At 39.3% G+C, this 17,065-nt stretch overlaps 1 protein-coding gene across 1 annotated transcript; it reads right to left on the minus strand.

The window, feature by feature from the left end:
• Positions 1-3,358: 3,358 nt before the first annotated feature.
• On the minus strand, positions 3,359-16,391 carry stc2b (stanniocalcin 2b). Its single transcript, XM_084136630.1, has 4 exons — positions 16,116-16,391; positions 6,558-6,700; positions 6,176-6,387; positions 3,359-4,823 (listed from the first exon to the last, which is right to left on the minus strand). Exons 1-4 carry the CDS (start codon positions 16,258-16,260, stop codon positions 4,448-4,450), a joined length of 876 nt encoding a protein of 291 aa, XP_083992756.1. The 5' UTR covers positions 16,261-16,391; the 3' UTR covers positions 3,359-4,447.
• Between the last annotated feature and the right edge of the window lie 674 nt (positions 16,392-17,065).

Raw genomic sequence — 17,065 nt, forward strand, 5'->3', positions numbered from 1 at the left:
TTGCTGTGATGCTGCAGTATATTCAGGTGTGTGTGTGTGTGTTGCACAAAACAAATGTCTCTCTGCTCTAGGTTTCTGATGGTAAAAAGTTCCCCAAGTGCCAGATGGTCATGTTGTTTTATTGCTTTATCTTCATAACTCATTTTGTCAGTGGCAGAGATGTTTTGAAGGCCAAAAAGTGATTATGAGGTTCATTTATTGTGGGAAAAACTTTTCTTTCTTTTTTTATGAATACATTTGATTACTTTGATACAGATCCCAAATTATTATTATTTTTTAATATTTGCTAAACAACATAACAGTAAAATAAAAATAAATAGCTCAAGCATGTGTATAAAATGACTTACCAGCACTCTATAGTGGCTGCAATAAAACAGACCTCAAAATAACAATCCACAAGATTCACTTCATGCATAACTTTGGGGAAATTAATTTAAATTTAAAAAATGAAATATCTACAAGATACACATTGTAACAGAGGGGAGTGAGTTTGCATTGACCAAGTTGCCTTGTGAAAACATGGGGATACATTCGAACAAGTTTTATGCAATACATTAAACAGTTTATCAGTACAGGTGCGTGTTACAGAGATGAGGTAGGTCCAAAATGTTCTGCATTTTATATCACATTTCAAAATGTTTGCGAATCTGACTAATCTGTCCGACAAGGCATAGGTTTTTATCACGTATGAAAAATGTCCATTCTGAATCCCAAACAAGAAAAATATGAAATCTGATCTTGCGTATTAGATGCGTCACATTGCCTTGACAGCAGCAAGACTGCAGTGGACACGTGTGTGTGTGTGTGTGTGTGTGTGTGTGTGTGTATAAGAGCTTATATCTGTGTGTTTGTGCTCAAACGCAGATCCATGTCACCCCAAAATAAAACTAATAAATAAAAAGATGACGTGGAAAAGACTATTTATTTCAAGTATTTAAAGCATGGCAGTATTTATAAATTGCATTAATGCTAATTTGAATGTTGAAGATGTTCAAAAACAATATTGCCACATTTTAATGGTCCTAAACATTGCTTAATTTTAATTCCAAATACACTACCGTTCAAAAGTTTGGGGTCGGTGATTTTATTTTAATGTTTATTAAAGGAGGCTGCATTCATTTGATGAAAAATATTGTGAAATATTATTACAATTTAAAATAACTGTTTTCTCTTTTAGTACATTTAAAAATGTCATCTATTCCTGTGATCAAAGCTGTATTTTCAGCATCATTACTCCAGTCTTCAGTGTCACATGATCCTTCAGAAATCATTCTGATATGATGATTTGAAGCTCAAGAAACATTACTGTAATTGTTCGATTTCTTATTATTCCTCCCCAATGGGAGTCAATGGCAGCCCTATGAACCGTAAGTAGGAAAACCATGAAAATTGGCACACTTGTAGTGATGGTAATGAATAGTAATCTGACCAAATTTGAAGTATCTAGGGCCAACTCTATAGCGCCACCATCAGTTTAAAAAAAATTTCATTTGAAACGGTTGAACTGTTGAACGCTTCGATCTAGAAAAATGAAACTTAGTTCACCTGATTCCTCTCATCATGCTGATCACATTCAACATCAGACATTAAGACATTGTCCATTACAGTAATGGCCGTTTTGAAAAGTACAGTATTAAGTTTTTTCGCGACTCCTCCAAAATCTTGTCCAATTCTTACAAAAATCGGCTCAGACGATCTTTAGACTGAGCCGCACAGAAATGACTGAACAGATTTTTTATTCATCTTTGTTCAAAAGTTACGATGTTGTGAACTTAACGAAATTGGCTCAGAGGCTGTATCTCAGCCAAACTTTGATCTATCGAAAGGAGATGTTGTAGGGTTCATCGGAACCATGATCTGAGGGTCAACAGTGACACCTGCAGGTCATGAGATCTGGAAAATGGGCATTTTTGCACATGACTTTTTAACAGTTTGTCATTATTGTGAGTAGGGCTGCACGATATTGAAGAAAAGTGCGATATACGATAAGTCATTAAATAATGCGATATTCGATATGCGATACGATAATGCTTAAAGTGTGTAAAATAAACTGAAATTGTCTTAAAATATATTTCAAATTATATAACATACGTGTTTCACATTCTTTTTGTGACAAGAAAACATCCCTACAGCTTCTGGAAGTGAACAGCAGTGTTTTACGGTAGCATTTTAACATCAGTGTAAACCACAGGGTTCAGGGTTTCAGGTTATCCTACATTAGGGTTATTTAACAACAGAAACTGAATAATCAAATGTAAAAATAAAACACAGCTTTGTTTTCACTATATGAATTAAATATACACTGATTCTTATTAAAGCTACAAAAGTCAATCAGACAAGAGCAGTGAGTGATTTTCTCTTTGTCTTTTGATCATGACCCTAATTATTGCAAGCTGTTGCGATATGCATATCACGATATATATACATTTGTGATATTTCGATATATTGTGCAGCCCTAATTGTGAGCTTGATGTCTGTCTGTGGATTCCTTGTGTCATGTCGAATCCGTGGATACCTATTTTGCCAGGATCGGATGAACCATCGGTCCACCATATATAATTATTTTATAAATTGCAATATCTTTGCAATATCTCTTGCAACAATTTGACATAAAATTTGGTAGAGTTAATTGACAGCATGTCCTGAAGGTACCTGATAAGTTTGAACACAGCGCCACCTAGTGTTCCAGAGATATACTTTTTTTCAACATTGATAATATTAATAAATATGTCTTGAGCAGCAAATCATCATATTAGAGTGATTTCTGAAGGATCATGTGACACTGAAGACTGGAGTAATGATGCTGAAAATTGTTTTTGTTTTTAATTTTTGGATTAAATGAATGCAGCCTTGCTGAGCATAAGAGTTTTTTAAAACATAAAAATATATATATGTTTCCAAACTTTTGACAGCTACTGTAAATGTGCCCTTTCTGAATAAAAGTTTTTTTTTTTAAACAACTTTTTGAACAGTAATGTAATAAATCATTTTTCATTATTTTAAATGTTTTGTTTTTAAATGAATATACGGAGCCCCTCACATGACATGTGCATGTCGTGGCCACGAATTAACATTTAGTTACCGAGACTTACTAATACGTCAGCACGTTTACTAATTCATTCCCTTGTTTTAAGTTAATCATGCGTATAATAATTTGTTCCATCGTTTTACTAAATCGTGGCCACGTTATAATAATTTAGTCATTTAATTTAGATAAATTAAAACAAATTAGTAAAACGTGGACACAATTTACCAGATCAAGAGAATGAATTCTTAATTCGTGGCAACAATATGTGCGGGGCTCCATAATATATATATATATATATATATATATAAATTATTACTTTTTTTTTATTTTGGGGTGACATGTGACCCAGACATGTTTCTGTGAGCTTCACCCAAAGCAGACACGTACTGAGCTTATGGAATGACGTCATCACAAAAACACAAGGCCCGGTGTCTGCAATAATGCTCTTCAGGACTGCAGGCTAAGCATTCTGGAGAGTCTGCCATCTGAGGAATGCACTTAGTCCACAATCTACAAAGGGTGAAACGCCTCTGAAATATTTGAGACTCCTATCAAATACTGTACCAGTCCATGTTCTGATTGAAATACCCTGTCATCGCTGGATCACTGGAGACTGCAGCGCATCTGTCCTTGAGTGAGGCAGTGAGCAAGCCTTTCTCTGCACTACAGGGCAATCCTTCACAACCATTTCTTAATGGTTTCTCTTAAAAGTCCCTCACCAACGCTGCATGCATTCGAGTAAAAATACAGAAAAAACAGTCATATTATGAAATATTATTTACCCAATTATTACAATTTAAAATAATCGTTTTCTATTTTAATAAATATACAAATGTAGTTTATTCCTGTGATCAAAGCTGAATTTTCAGCATCATTACTCCAGTCTTCAGTGTCACATGATCCTTCAGAAATCATTCTGATATGATGATTTGATACTCAAGAAACTATTATTATTATCAATGTTTTTGTTGCCTAATATTTTTGAAGAAACCCTGGTACGCCTACCAATCAAACATTTGTAAGCAAGTTTTTTTTTTTTAAATAAACGCTTTAATTCAGAAAAGACGCATTAAAATTGATCAAAAGTGACAGTAGAGAAATTTATCATTTTACTATTTGAAATAAATGATGCTCTTTTGAACTTGCTATTCATCGAAGAATCCTGGGGGGAAAAAAAGTAGTATGGTTTCAAAACCATTTAACCAAAACCAAATCAGCATATTTGAAGGATCACGTGACATTAAAGACTGGAGTAATGATGCTGAAAAAGTTATATTTTAAAAGATATTCAAATAGAAAACAGTTCTTTCACAATATTACTGTTTTTACTGTATTTTTGTGTGCATATGAGACTTCTTTCAAAAACATTCTTCCAAACGTTTGACCTGTAGTGTGGGCTAAAGGCACGAGGTGTTCCCTTCACCTCCTCTTGGTGGCGTTCAGAGCCCTCTTCAGCTCTGTGTCCACCTCAGAGGCGTTGTCTTGAGGACCTGAGGACTGGCGTTCGCCTTCATCTCCTCCTGTGAGCGGCCAGGCCGGTTCCCCGTCAGGCTCGGGGAGGAGCAGGCTGGCAGGAGGGAGGGAGTTGCTGTTGGCTCCCGGTGGGGTGGTGATGTCTGGGACGGGGGCGAGCGTGGCACTGGCCTGGTTCTCCACCTTCCCGAGGGCACAGAGACTCAGACTCCCGCACAGAGCTCCCCAGTTCTGCTCGCACTGAGTTCGTATTCGCCGGCCGATGGCGACACGCACCTCCTCGCCGCATCCCAGCAGGACGTTCACCAACTCCACGTGGGGCCTTTCGGTGGAGGAGAGAAGGCAGTTAGGACAGACAAAACACTGTTACCCACGTCTGATGTTGAAGTAGGGGTGTGCGAAATGTAGTGACTGATAATGCTTTAAATCTTTAATCTGAGTGAAGCGGCTACTAGAACAATAAGAACTGTAGGGAAGGGAATAGATTGGATGGTTGGATGGCTGTGGTTTGCTATTGGTTGATCACATGTGAGTGACAGGTCGCCCCGCCCTCGTCATCAGAGAAGAGAAGAGATGTCGCTGCAAGAGGGAAGGGAAGCTATTTTGATAAATCATTTATAGTAAACACTGCAGTACGAATTGTGATTTCATGGTGACTTAAAAATATAATTTCATTTTTAGTATTAAAAAAATATAAATATAATATTATCTAATTTATACAATTGTCATTTCAGTGTAAATACATCTAAATGCTACTTTAAATGCAGCTTCTGTTCCACTTCTGCATTGTAGAATGGATTTACTTGCTACTGATTTCATTTGATTGGCAAAAGCCTATAGTGTCTTATTAATCTGATTGAATGTATTGATTAAATGTAAGAATTTGACAAAGATGATGCATACCTCTAATAAAGCTAGAAAACAATGTCCTTATGTTTCAGTGATCAGTTCTTAAAATAACCTTTTTTTTCCTTAGTGTGAAGAACATTTTAAAACGAACCTTTTTCCACTTTAAAGAACCCTTGGTGGAATGGAAAAGTTGGGTGGGTGTTAAAGGTTCTTCATGGAACCATCGATGCCAATAAATAACCTTTATTTTTAAGAAGGCAAAAATGCCCCAGGAAATCAATTTAAGGTGCCAAATATGCTAACCACCACATAGAATAGGAAGGATATGAAAGACCTAAACCAGTAAAGACACCAGCACAAAAACATACTCAGCAAAATATGTATTGTTATCAACATCTTTTTATGTCAATAGCCGCATTTCCACCCCAGGAACTAGAGACTTTGGGGTGGTACTTGGTGTGTTTCCACTGCAGGAACCAGGGTCTAAATGAAGTTCTGGGTAAATATTTCCCCCTCAGAAACTCCCTGCCTGTGAGGTAGTACTTCTTCAAAGTTCAGGAACTTCCAGGGGTGTATATGACAAACAATATGACCCATGACGAGGTTCAGGCTTTATTAAGCTTAAATTCAGAGGATGAAACTGAAAAGTAGCGAGCAGTCCTACGTCACCGGACTATTTGCCTAATCTTCACGGTACTTTAGACTGTGGTGGAAATGCAGACAGCAACAGGTCTCTGGGAAAAAAAAGTTCCTGGGACAAATGGTTCTGGGTAATTTCGGTGGAAACGTGGCTAATATTGCACAACCCTGAATTGAAGAACTCACCCTTTAGGAAACAGGTCCTTGAAATGGATCATCTCCACCATGACGTTGACGTTCTCCGTCACGGCCGAGCAGAGGTTGTGTTTGACGTAACACTCGCGCTGCAGCTGGAACACCATCTCTTTCACGGCCAGACACTTGCGGCTGACGCAGCTGAACCTGTGGCGCAGTCCGTGGGCCATACACTTCAGCGCGTCTTTGATGAACGATTTTCCCTGCGGTGATGCACAAGTCCTTCATCAACCCGGAGCCGTTAATGCAGTTAATGGCAAAATGCTGACCAAGATGATTAGTAATGAGGTGCTGTAGGTGCCTGTAGGTTTTTTTTAGCATTACAGTGTACATACCGCATATTGGGATTTGACTGAATGAGTCAGGATCATACCTGGGAGTCAAATTTGCCTGCGTTGTGGAGGAATGTCATGCAGATGTCATGTAGTCCGCGGATCTCACAGGAGTTGTTGTTAAAGCACTCGAACATCCCGCAGCCCACATCACCTGCGTTCACCAGACACTGCTGAATCTCCGCTGGAGAACGTTTGAGGGACAGAGAACATTACAGTTTTTAGAGTAGTTACACATTACTCCTGCCATAGTAGCTCATTACATTTACAGTAAATAAAAAACGGCCTGACAATGTTTGTTTTAAGCGATGTATGAGGGCCATTTCACCGAATGGGTGCCATTTCTGTCCCCATGTACAAATATGCATGAGAATTAACTCTAAAATACATTTTATTATTAGGCAAAGTGTCCTGCACATTAATCTAACTGCAAATGTAAAATATATAATTTAAAACATTAAACACTTGTTACCTGTCCTCACTCTCTAACACTACATTTTAACATGAAATGTAATCTTTCAGATTTTGTTTCCTTTTGCATTGTTGTGTAGCTCCATATCCCATCTGTGCTTTAAACACTTTTTTTGTTTTTAGAAATCTATAATATTTTAGATAAAATACACATTTTAGTTGTGTCTCCAGGTTTTCACTCATCCCTGTTACCACACATTCCCCCCTTTGAAAAACTGGGAGGATTCCACAAGACACATTTTCAACAAGATATTGCATCATCTGGATTTTCTGAAGGCCATTTGAAGACCTAAAGTATACAGAAGACCTGTATATTTTATGATATTGTAACTACGACTGGGAAGGTCAATCTTAACGCTCTGTCCTGTTACCTAAATTATTTCTTACATGTTTGTTAATTTAAAAAAAAATTTGCTCAGTGTCCTTATTCTATTCACATGTATGCCATGAGGGTATATTAAATGTACTTGATAATTCTATCCGAAAAACTCAGTCCTATTACTTTATACCATATAAAAAGTAACAGGGCTGAGTAACTGTAAAAGGAGTGAGTAGTGTCCTGTGGTGTATTGATTTATTAATGTGATTATTAGGCTATTATCCACATGAATCCAGATAAATTTAAAAAGATCTTTTTCTCTGTTTTAGCCTTCCATTCACATCGAAACGTTTTTGTCCAGCGAAAACTGGGCTTTTTAAAGACTCTCTCCCTAGTGGATAAATTTGAAAATTCTGTTTTCACGGGTTTGTGAGCCCATATAATCTTAGCATAAGTGGTAAACAGGTTTGGCTTGCTGTCTGCTATAGAGGGGCTCAGAGAGGTTATTCTACCAATTGCCCTTCTATTACAAAGGCAAAAACATACAAAAAGAGGAGACGGGTTGGAGGAAAGATGCTGAAAGAACTAACAACTGGAAGTGGTAAGAGGCTGATTTTTGTACCTTGGTATTAATTAGAAGATTAGATGGGCGTCCTCCTCCTGAAATTACATTTTATAACTTCACTTCATGAGTTTGTGTACCCATATGATCTTAGCATTAGTGGTAAACAGGGGCTCAGAGTGTCAGGGTCCCACCGTGACAGTCTTGTCTGTTTTGTCACTGTTTAATGTTTCCTTGTTTGTCTTGTGCTTGAGCACATGGCTTTGTCTTTGTTTGTGTTGGCCATGTGCTCCTCTTGTCCTGCCTCCTTATTTCCCATAGTCCACGTCTAGTCCTCGTTTCACTAACTGTGCTCACCTGATCCTCATGTGCTCTGGTCCCTTTATATTGTGCCTCTTTCCCTCGTGTCTTTGCTGGTTCGTTTTGTGTGCTTTGTGGTTTATTCCTGTTTGCATCCCTGTATGTATGGTTAAACCTTGTTCTTGTCGTGATATTGATCTTTCTAACTCTAGTGTATCCTTTTGCTTTTTTCCCATCCAGTCTTGTTCTAGTTAGTTTTAGTCTTTTGTTTTTTCTCTTTTGATCTTATTTCTACTCTAGATTATCATCTCCAGTATCTAGTTCCCTGTCAGTTTGTTTCTTTTATTTTATTTTTTGATTGCAAGTTTCAGTCATTTTATTCCTAGTATTCTTTTGTTTTGCTTCACGTCATTGTTCTGTTTCAGTCTTTATTTTTATATTTCCTATTTAATTACTCTCTTGTGCCTTGCCTGTTTATCTTGTCTTGTTCATTGTGAGTCTTGTTTTTCCCTGTCCTGCATCCTGAGATTTCCTGGCCACTGACACTCACTGCCTAGCAGCTAGACTGTGGGAGCAGTGTGATACTCAAGTGTCAAGCCTCTGGTTCTGGGAGCCTCTGCCTGGCAGCAAGACTGGTGCTACATCGGTCTTCCTCACCATTGTCCCACCTGGTGCTGCCTCTTCCTCTACAGTCCTCAAGCTCGTGGTCACCCCAGGACTGGTCTCAGTGGTCATCCTCCCTGCTTGTCATTGTGTTGTCTGCCCTGCCCTACTGTTTGAACTGTTTCTCGCCTCACTCTCCTTGTTGTGCCTTGTCTACAGTCTGGTCAATAAAACATCACTGCTCATTCTGAGCCTGGGTCCTCTCTCTAACTCTTGCAGAACCTGACACAGAGAGGTTATTGTACTCAAGCTACGATTGCTCCCCAAAAAACATGAATGTAAAAATCAGACAGCAAGCAAGCGTTACTGGATTGAAAAGCTTATTGCTATCTAAGGAATCAGCATGTATAATTATTTCAACAGTCTGGAAGACCCCACAACAATTGGAGAAAGAAGAAATGGAAGACGACACCGCATCGGCAGTATCAAGTTAAGCAGTGCACTACAGTGGCAGTATCAAATTGGGCGGGCACTGGTTGGATTGGGTTTCGTGGGACAGCTATCTTGAGGAGATTGTAACCAGATTAAAAAGAAGCGAGAGTTAGATGGTCTTTTGTTTGAGGCTGAGGTTGGAATGAATGAAAGGTGTCTGAGGACCAGCGACCCAGTAATTTAATTGGATAATCAGGCAGACCTTTTTGGGCAGCGGTGGTAGCTGCTCCAATGCCTAGTGACTGAAAGATTGTATTTGTCAATGAAAGGGGGTTGAGCAGGGAGGAAATCTGAATCTTCCAGTGTGCACGAATGAAGGAAAGAGACTGATATGGCTGGATGGGGGTCGGTAGATTGAAAATATGGATGGGAACATTAATAAATCAGTTTTGCTACGTATGATGAGAAAACGGATGGTGTCATTATCCAGTACTTGGAGGTCGGAGAAGGTTAGGTGGATGGGTGGGTTGAATATGGAATTGCTCATGATTTCAGAAGCTCTGAGGAACCTGAAAAAAGCCAGGGTTAACATGGCATCCAGAGTTGACCCGAAAGTCAAGCATTTAGCGTAGAGATCAATGGTTAAAGGTTGCCTGGAATCAGGGAAAGTGGGGTTGTTTTTTGGGATTCCTTTGATTAGGAGTGTAATCTGGGGGTTTGTTAAAGAGGGACATGGATAGCCATCGATAAATTTAAAGAAAAATTTAATGCCTCTAAAATAGACTTTGATGGCACTGGATTGGATGGACTTAACTTGGTTGAGATTTGTGACAAATGAAGAAATTGAAAGGAGGGAAAAGTTGGGAAAAGGCTGGTTGTAGGAGGAATGGAATCGTTTAAAAGCTCCCCATGCTGCCCAGTTGGATTGTAGTGTTCTAGGTGAGACGGCGTAGAATACTGAGTCCAGAGATAAGGTGTGGAGGTGTTTGAGTGGGTGAGTTATAGGAATATCAAGTCTGAATAGGGAGGTATTGGGGTTGGGTCCGGGTCCGCCTCCGGGGCTAATGCTCTCAATTTTTTTTATAGAAAACGAGACGCGAGTGCATCAGCAGTTTGGTTTTGGTGGCCTGGAATATACTGGAACGACTTTGAAGATTAACTGTTTACAGGTGGATAACCAGGTGTGGTGTCTTAAGAGGGGCATGATTTCAGGGGAATTTGAACAGCCTTTGTTTATACAGTGAACAGTCACCAGATTATCACAGTGAAATTCTGTTTTTAAAAGACCATTCATGACCCTGCAAAAAGGCAGCTATTTCGATCGGATATAACTTAAAAAGAGCTGAGGATGCGGCACACTGATTTGACATAGAGAGCTAAGGAGGCCATGTTGAAGCGAACCAATGTCTCGTTGACAGCGTTGTCTGTAAACAGAGGGAGATCACTAGGATGAGATTGGATGTCATCGTAAAAGAAGGTAAGGCTATTTCACTGATTTAGAAACATGATCGATAGATTCAGATCCGTGAGGCAAGAAGGGCTTTAGAGATATGATATTGTCTGGTGCCAGAACAGAAGATGCAAGAGACAGCAAGTGGGAGATGAAAGGACGTCATTGGGGTACTATACGCATGGCATAGTTTAAATGGCCTAGCTGGGATAGCAAATCATGTTTGCTGCACTGAGGTGCTTCGAGCAGATTGGAGGAGATAGTGATTATCTATTTTGTCTTTGGGAAGGGAAGCTTGGAATTTAATGGTTAATTCCAAGAAACTCTAGGGATGTGGTAGGGCCCGATGTTTTCTCTGGGGACAGTGGAACTCCTAATTCAGAAAAACTTCCTGAATGGTAGAAAGAGGAATGGCTGGAGGATAATGACTTGGGGTAATGGCGAGAAAGTCATCCAGAAGATGAACCAAGTAAGGGACAGCATAGTTGGTTTGCAAAATCCAGCAGATCACTTCTGACACTTCTGACATTGCAGCCAAAAGTTAAGCATACTTCAAAGTAGAATTTCCCCTTTCAGCAAATGGCAAAAATCTGGATGTATGAGCATGACTTTGAATGCTGAAGTAACGTCTACTTTTGCTAACCAGGCTCCGAAACCGGCATTTTTAATTAAATGGATGGCTTGGTCTATGTTATGGTAGCACAAGAAGAATTAATCTAGCGGGATGAGGCTATTTATGCTTGGATGAGTGCTGTTGTGGGGAGCAGAGAGATCGATGATCAATAGTTTTTTCCCCAGAAAATGTTCTTGTAGCTACACCGATGGGGCTTATACGGAATATACGGAAAGGTGGGGAGTCAAAGGGATCGATCATGAATCCGGACTAGATATCAAGGTGTCGACTGCTTTGGGTTTGGCTATTGCAGACTGTAGATTTTTTGCAAATAAGGCTAGTAGTAGGTAAGCTTTCCAGACCTGGATTAATACCTTCCTTGAGACCTGTAAGTAGATATTGTGTAAAGTTTTGGTTGGGGTGATTTGCTAATTTGTGCGCTAAAGAGGACAAGACAATGATAGGAGAAGACAGATACTTTCTCAATTGTTTTATTGGAGTTGCTAAAGAGCAATAAGACAGGGCATACAGAGCAAGCATGAGCTCCACCACAGAAATTACATACATGTAGATATTTGCAGCATTGTCTAGTGCAGCCAAATTGATTGAAGTTATTACACACTTGTCTGCCTGCAGTGAACCTGAAATTGCGGCTTTTGGAATCGCCTTTAGACAGTGGTACATAAGATGTAGAACTGATGAATTGAGAAGTGCCTGGATTAGTGCCCGGATTGCTTGGAGGGGCGGGATTGAAAAGGGGGCACGAGGAAGGTTCATGTGTGGCGGAATTACACAAAACGCAAGACACGCTTCGGCAGCGCAGGAAAAGCTTATGGTAAAGCTCCAGGTCAAGAGCTCCCCAGTAAGGACATTGAGCCCACTGGGTGACTCAGGCCATGCATTTGGCTGAAAATAGCCTGTAATAGGTGAAAAAATGAGTACCGCCATAGGAGTGAGACAGTTCAGCTATGATAGATATAAAGTCATTCAGTTCTTTGCGTCTTGAAGGGAAGACATAACAAAATATTTCTGTGTATCTTCCAAAATCGATGCAAACTGTATTCGAATGGATTTGGGATTTAAATTTTTAGGGTTGATAATTATGGGACCACAGTGAAGGGTACGATGGGGTTCACTAATTGAAACAGAGGGGAGGAGAAAGGAGAGATCAATGTCTGCATTATGACCACCTTCCTAATATTGTGTTGGTCCCCCTTTGGCTGCCCAAACAGCCCTGACCTGACCTGACCTGTCAAGGCATGGACTACACTAGACCCCTGAAGGTGTGCTGTGGTATCTGGCACCAAGATGTTAGCAGCAGATCCTTTAAGTCCTGTAAGTTGCGAGGTGGGGCCTTCATGGATCGACTTGTTTGTTCAGCACATCCGACAGATGATCGATTGGATTGAGATCTGGCGAATTTGGAGGCCAAGTCAACACGTCAAACTTGTTGTGCTCCTCAAACAATTCCTGAACCATTTTTGCTTTGTGGCAGGGCACATTATCCTGCTGAAAGAGGCCACAGCCACCAAGGAATACCGTTCCCATGAAAGGGTGTATGGTCTGCAACAATGCTTAGGTAGGTGGTACGTGTCAAAGTAACACCCACATGGATGGACATTGAACATTGGATAGGACATTGAAGCAGAACATTGCCCAAACCATCACACTGTCTCCGCCGGCTTGCCTTCTTCCCATAGTGCATCCTGGTGTCATGTGTTCCCCAGGTAAGGGATGCATACGCACCCGGCCATCCACGTGATGTAAAAGAAAACGTGCTTCATCAGACCAGGCCACCTTCTTCCATTGCTCCGTGGTCCAGTTCTGATGCTCACATGCCCACTGTTGCACTTCCGGCGGTGGATAGGGGTCAGCATGGGCACCCTGACTGGTCTGCAGCTATGCAGCCTCATACACAACAAACTGCACTGCACTGTGTATTCTGACACTTTTCTATTAGAACCAGCATTAACTTCTTGAGCAATTTGAGCTACAGTCAATCAGACCACACCGGCCAGCCTTCGCTCCCCACGTGCATCAATGAGCCATGGTTCCCATGGTTCTCAAACCCTGTTGCCGGTTCACCACTGACTACTTTTGATACTGACCACTGCAGACCAGGAGCACCCCACAAGAGCTGCAGTTTTGGAGATGCTCTGAACCAGTCGTCTAGCCATCACAATTTGGTCCTTGTCAAACTCGCTCAAATCCTTACTCTTGCCCATTTGCAAAGGCAGCCACACGTTTTGGTTTATTTCACAGCTGGATGGATTTGATTGAAACTGGAAGGCAGGAGGGAGAGATATATTAGAATTGTGGACAGAGGAAGCAATAAGTGTCTCACTTGTGGGTGGGGGAAAGGTGAGAGTCACTATGGGAGTGGCCATGGAACTATTGCGAGCGGCCGCAATAGACTCAGGCTGGAATGATGGCGGACGAGGAAGCGGCGGCAGCGGCTGAAGGCTGAAACTGAGGCAGGTTGGGGGCGAACCGTATCGATCGTGATTTCCTGGAAGTCATTAATAATGCGGGTTTGGATGTGCCAAATGCTGAAAGAACTAACAACGGGAAGTGGTAAGAGGCTAATTTTTATACCTTGATATTAATTCGAAGATTAGATGGGCGTACTCTTCACAAAATTACATTTAATAACTTCACTTCGTGTTGTTGTGTATACTTTGAAAGCGGAGGTGTTTGAAACTATGACGCATATTGTACGTATAGATATCTATGGTTGTTGTTGTACCTGCTATTCACTTAAATAATGTTGATAAAGCTGTTATTTTACATTACATTCCTGCAAGTATGACAAACAATTTACTTGCAATTGCTGTTTTGTGGCAATTACGTTTTAGACCATACATGGAATGGCGTGTGAGTGCGACCTGCACTGTAAGAAAAAATCTACACAGAAAAACTGAAAAGTCATTATCTGTTAAGTTTTATGTGCATTTCCTGTAATCACACAAGAAAAAATACAATCAAATACAATATCAATATAAAAATAAAAATCAATACAGAAAATTCCTTCATATTAACATTGCACAAGTCCTATTTGTACAAGTTTTTCTTAGAGTGTGGAAGTACCAGTGAGTGGTGGGATATTTTGCTAATAAAATAATTGTGCCAGAGGTATGACGTGAGAACGTTATGTTTGGTCTCTTAGTATCATCTCAGTGAGCTTTTATTACATTTTATGCATGCACAGTGAGGTGATTTAAAAGAATAGTTCACCCAAAAATTAAAATGATCCCATAATTTACTCAGCCTCAAGCCATAGGTGTACAGTATATGACGCCCACAATCGAAGTTAAGTTATATTAAATCCTGGCTCTTCCCAGCTTTGTAATGGTATTGAATAGTGCCCGAGTTTTTGAAGCTTCAAAAAGCGCGTCCATCCATCATTAAACTAATCCATACGAATCCAGTGGGTTAATAAAGGCCTTCTGAAGCAAAGCGATGGGTTTTTGTATAAAAATATATCCTTATTTAAAACTTTATAAACTATAATCACTGGCTTCCGGCAACAGCCGTATCGTTCATGAGATAATCGAGTTCCGACGAAAGGGTGACCTCTGACCCAACCCGAGAGACTTGTTACTGTTTTTTCACCATAAATTATAAGGTAATTCATAGTTTTTACTTGCAATTTTTTTTTTTAAACAATAATGATAATTTGACAGTATGTAGCCTAACAGTAAAATTGCATATAATGCGATGTTAAACCATTTAGGTTTTTTTCACTGTATATGATAAAGTTTTTACTGTAGCATTTTTACAGTTTTTTTCTGTAATTTATTTTAAGTGTAAATGATGTTTAAATTTGGTATATTGTTTTAAAAAATAATTAAAAAAAATATATAATTCAACAACTATGCCACAGTGGGTAACAAGGACATTTTCTGAAAGATTCGATTGAGAACATTCAAAATAAATTAAATAATCATACTGTTCCATGTCCGTTATGTTTGCCGCATTATACAGTATGTCTTTGTTTGTGACACTTGTCCCTGTGTGGACTTTGGTAAGGTTCGAAATGCAGTGTTCTAAATTTATGTTCACCATGTGTAAATGGTCATTGAAGCTTTATGGCAGTAAATATGTTTTATAACAATTGAAAAAATGTTCTAAAAATTAAAAAATATTCTAGAAAACATGCCACGATTGCAATTAAATAATAATGATGTAGCCTACCCAATATATTTTTAAAAAGTTACTATACCTACCTGTTTTTACTACCACAACAAAAAGCCAGATCAAACGTTTCAGGGTCGTTTTGTTATATGTACATACATTTGAATGAAACGTTACAGAAACAGAAAATACAATCATGCCGCATTAAAACATTTTGAATGTTATCTACTTTTTAGTAGACAACATCAGTGGAAAACCTGTGTCAAGTATTGGCCTATTATATAAGAAAAAAACAGAAGTAGAACTATGCCGGTTATTCAGATTACATATAACCAGTCAGAAATATAAGAAGACAACACTAAAGTGTCATATTTGTTCTATATTCCTAAAGATATAGCGGCGCCACTCGAGGTGACGTGCTAATAACGTCATAACAACGTTTCCGCAACGGTGTGAAATTGCATATTTATTACATTGAAAAAACCTTATGCCATCTGTCATATTAAGAAGGCTACATAGGATAAAAACGTATTAGAAAAAAAATAATAAAAATAATAATAATAATAATCCAGTTGTGGTATGACATAATCTCTGGAGGTAAGTTGTTTGATACAACATAAAAGTTTGATAGGGCTTTAAGACCAAGAGTTCAAACAACCACGCGCATATATGAGCTGTCGTTGGTTTTCTGTGCATGCACTGCGCAAAAGCTTACCTGTGTTCTGCAGAGAGAGTCTTCTCTTCTGGATGTTCACTGATCTGTCTTGTGAGGTGTCATGAGCACTGCTGGAATCAGTCGCGTGTGTTTGCCGCACCGCCAAAAGCAATATAAACACTCCTATAGTCAGTGGCACACGCATGTCTCGCGAGGATGATGAGGACGCTGTCTAAAACTGCGAATATCTTCAGATCACTGTGGCATTACCATGGAGAACGAAGCCCATGCGGTGGAGGGAGCAGAGCCGACGCGAAGTGAGGATCGGGGGTGTGTGGATGCTGACTATATTTCCTCTAACTCATGTCAGTTTGGATGAAGGAGGTGAGCAGGTGCTGACCAATCACAGACACCGGCTAGACGTCCATTCGAAGTTCATACACACCGTATAGGGGAAACCGGGGCTAGTTGTCACAGGCTGTTATAGTTGTATTACAGTTGTAAAAAAAAAAAAAAAAACTATAAAATTGTATTAATGTGATATAGTTAGATATATTTTTTCTTGTATGTTAAGTCGGGGCATGTTGTCACATGATTCATAGGCTATATGTTGTAATTTTATACTATACTATACTATAATTAATTAACTGCAAATTCTGCTGACCAAACCATTGCTTTTTGCGGCTTTTGCTGTTTTGATTATTTGTGCTGTCGTAATTGTCTTGTGTTTCCCTTTTTTAGTGTTTTCCTGAAAATCTATTGAATAAGTCTATAACATGGGTTTTCAAACTGGGGTCCAGGGACCTATAGGGGGCTATAGGGGGTTTGTGAAAATGTTCAGCAAAATAGTTAAACATTTAATTATGCAAATGAGTTAGTAAAACCTTATTATTATTATTATTATTATTAAAGGGCCCCTATTATGGATTTTAAAAAAAGACCTTTCATGTAGTGTGTAACATTGCTCTAAGTGAATGAAAACATCCTGCAAAGTTTTAAATCTGAAAGTG

This window comes from Abramis brama, assembly GCF_963993115.1.
Source record: "Abramis brama genome assembly, chromosome: 15".
Classification (NCBI taxonomy): domain Eukaryota; kingdom Metazoa; phylum Chordata; class Actinopteri; order Cypriniformes; family Leuciscidae; genus Abramis; species Abramis brama.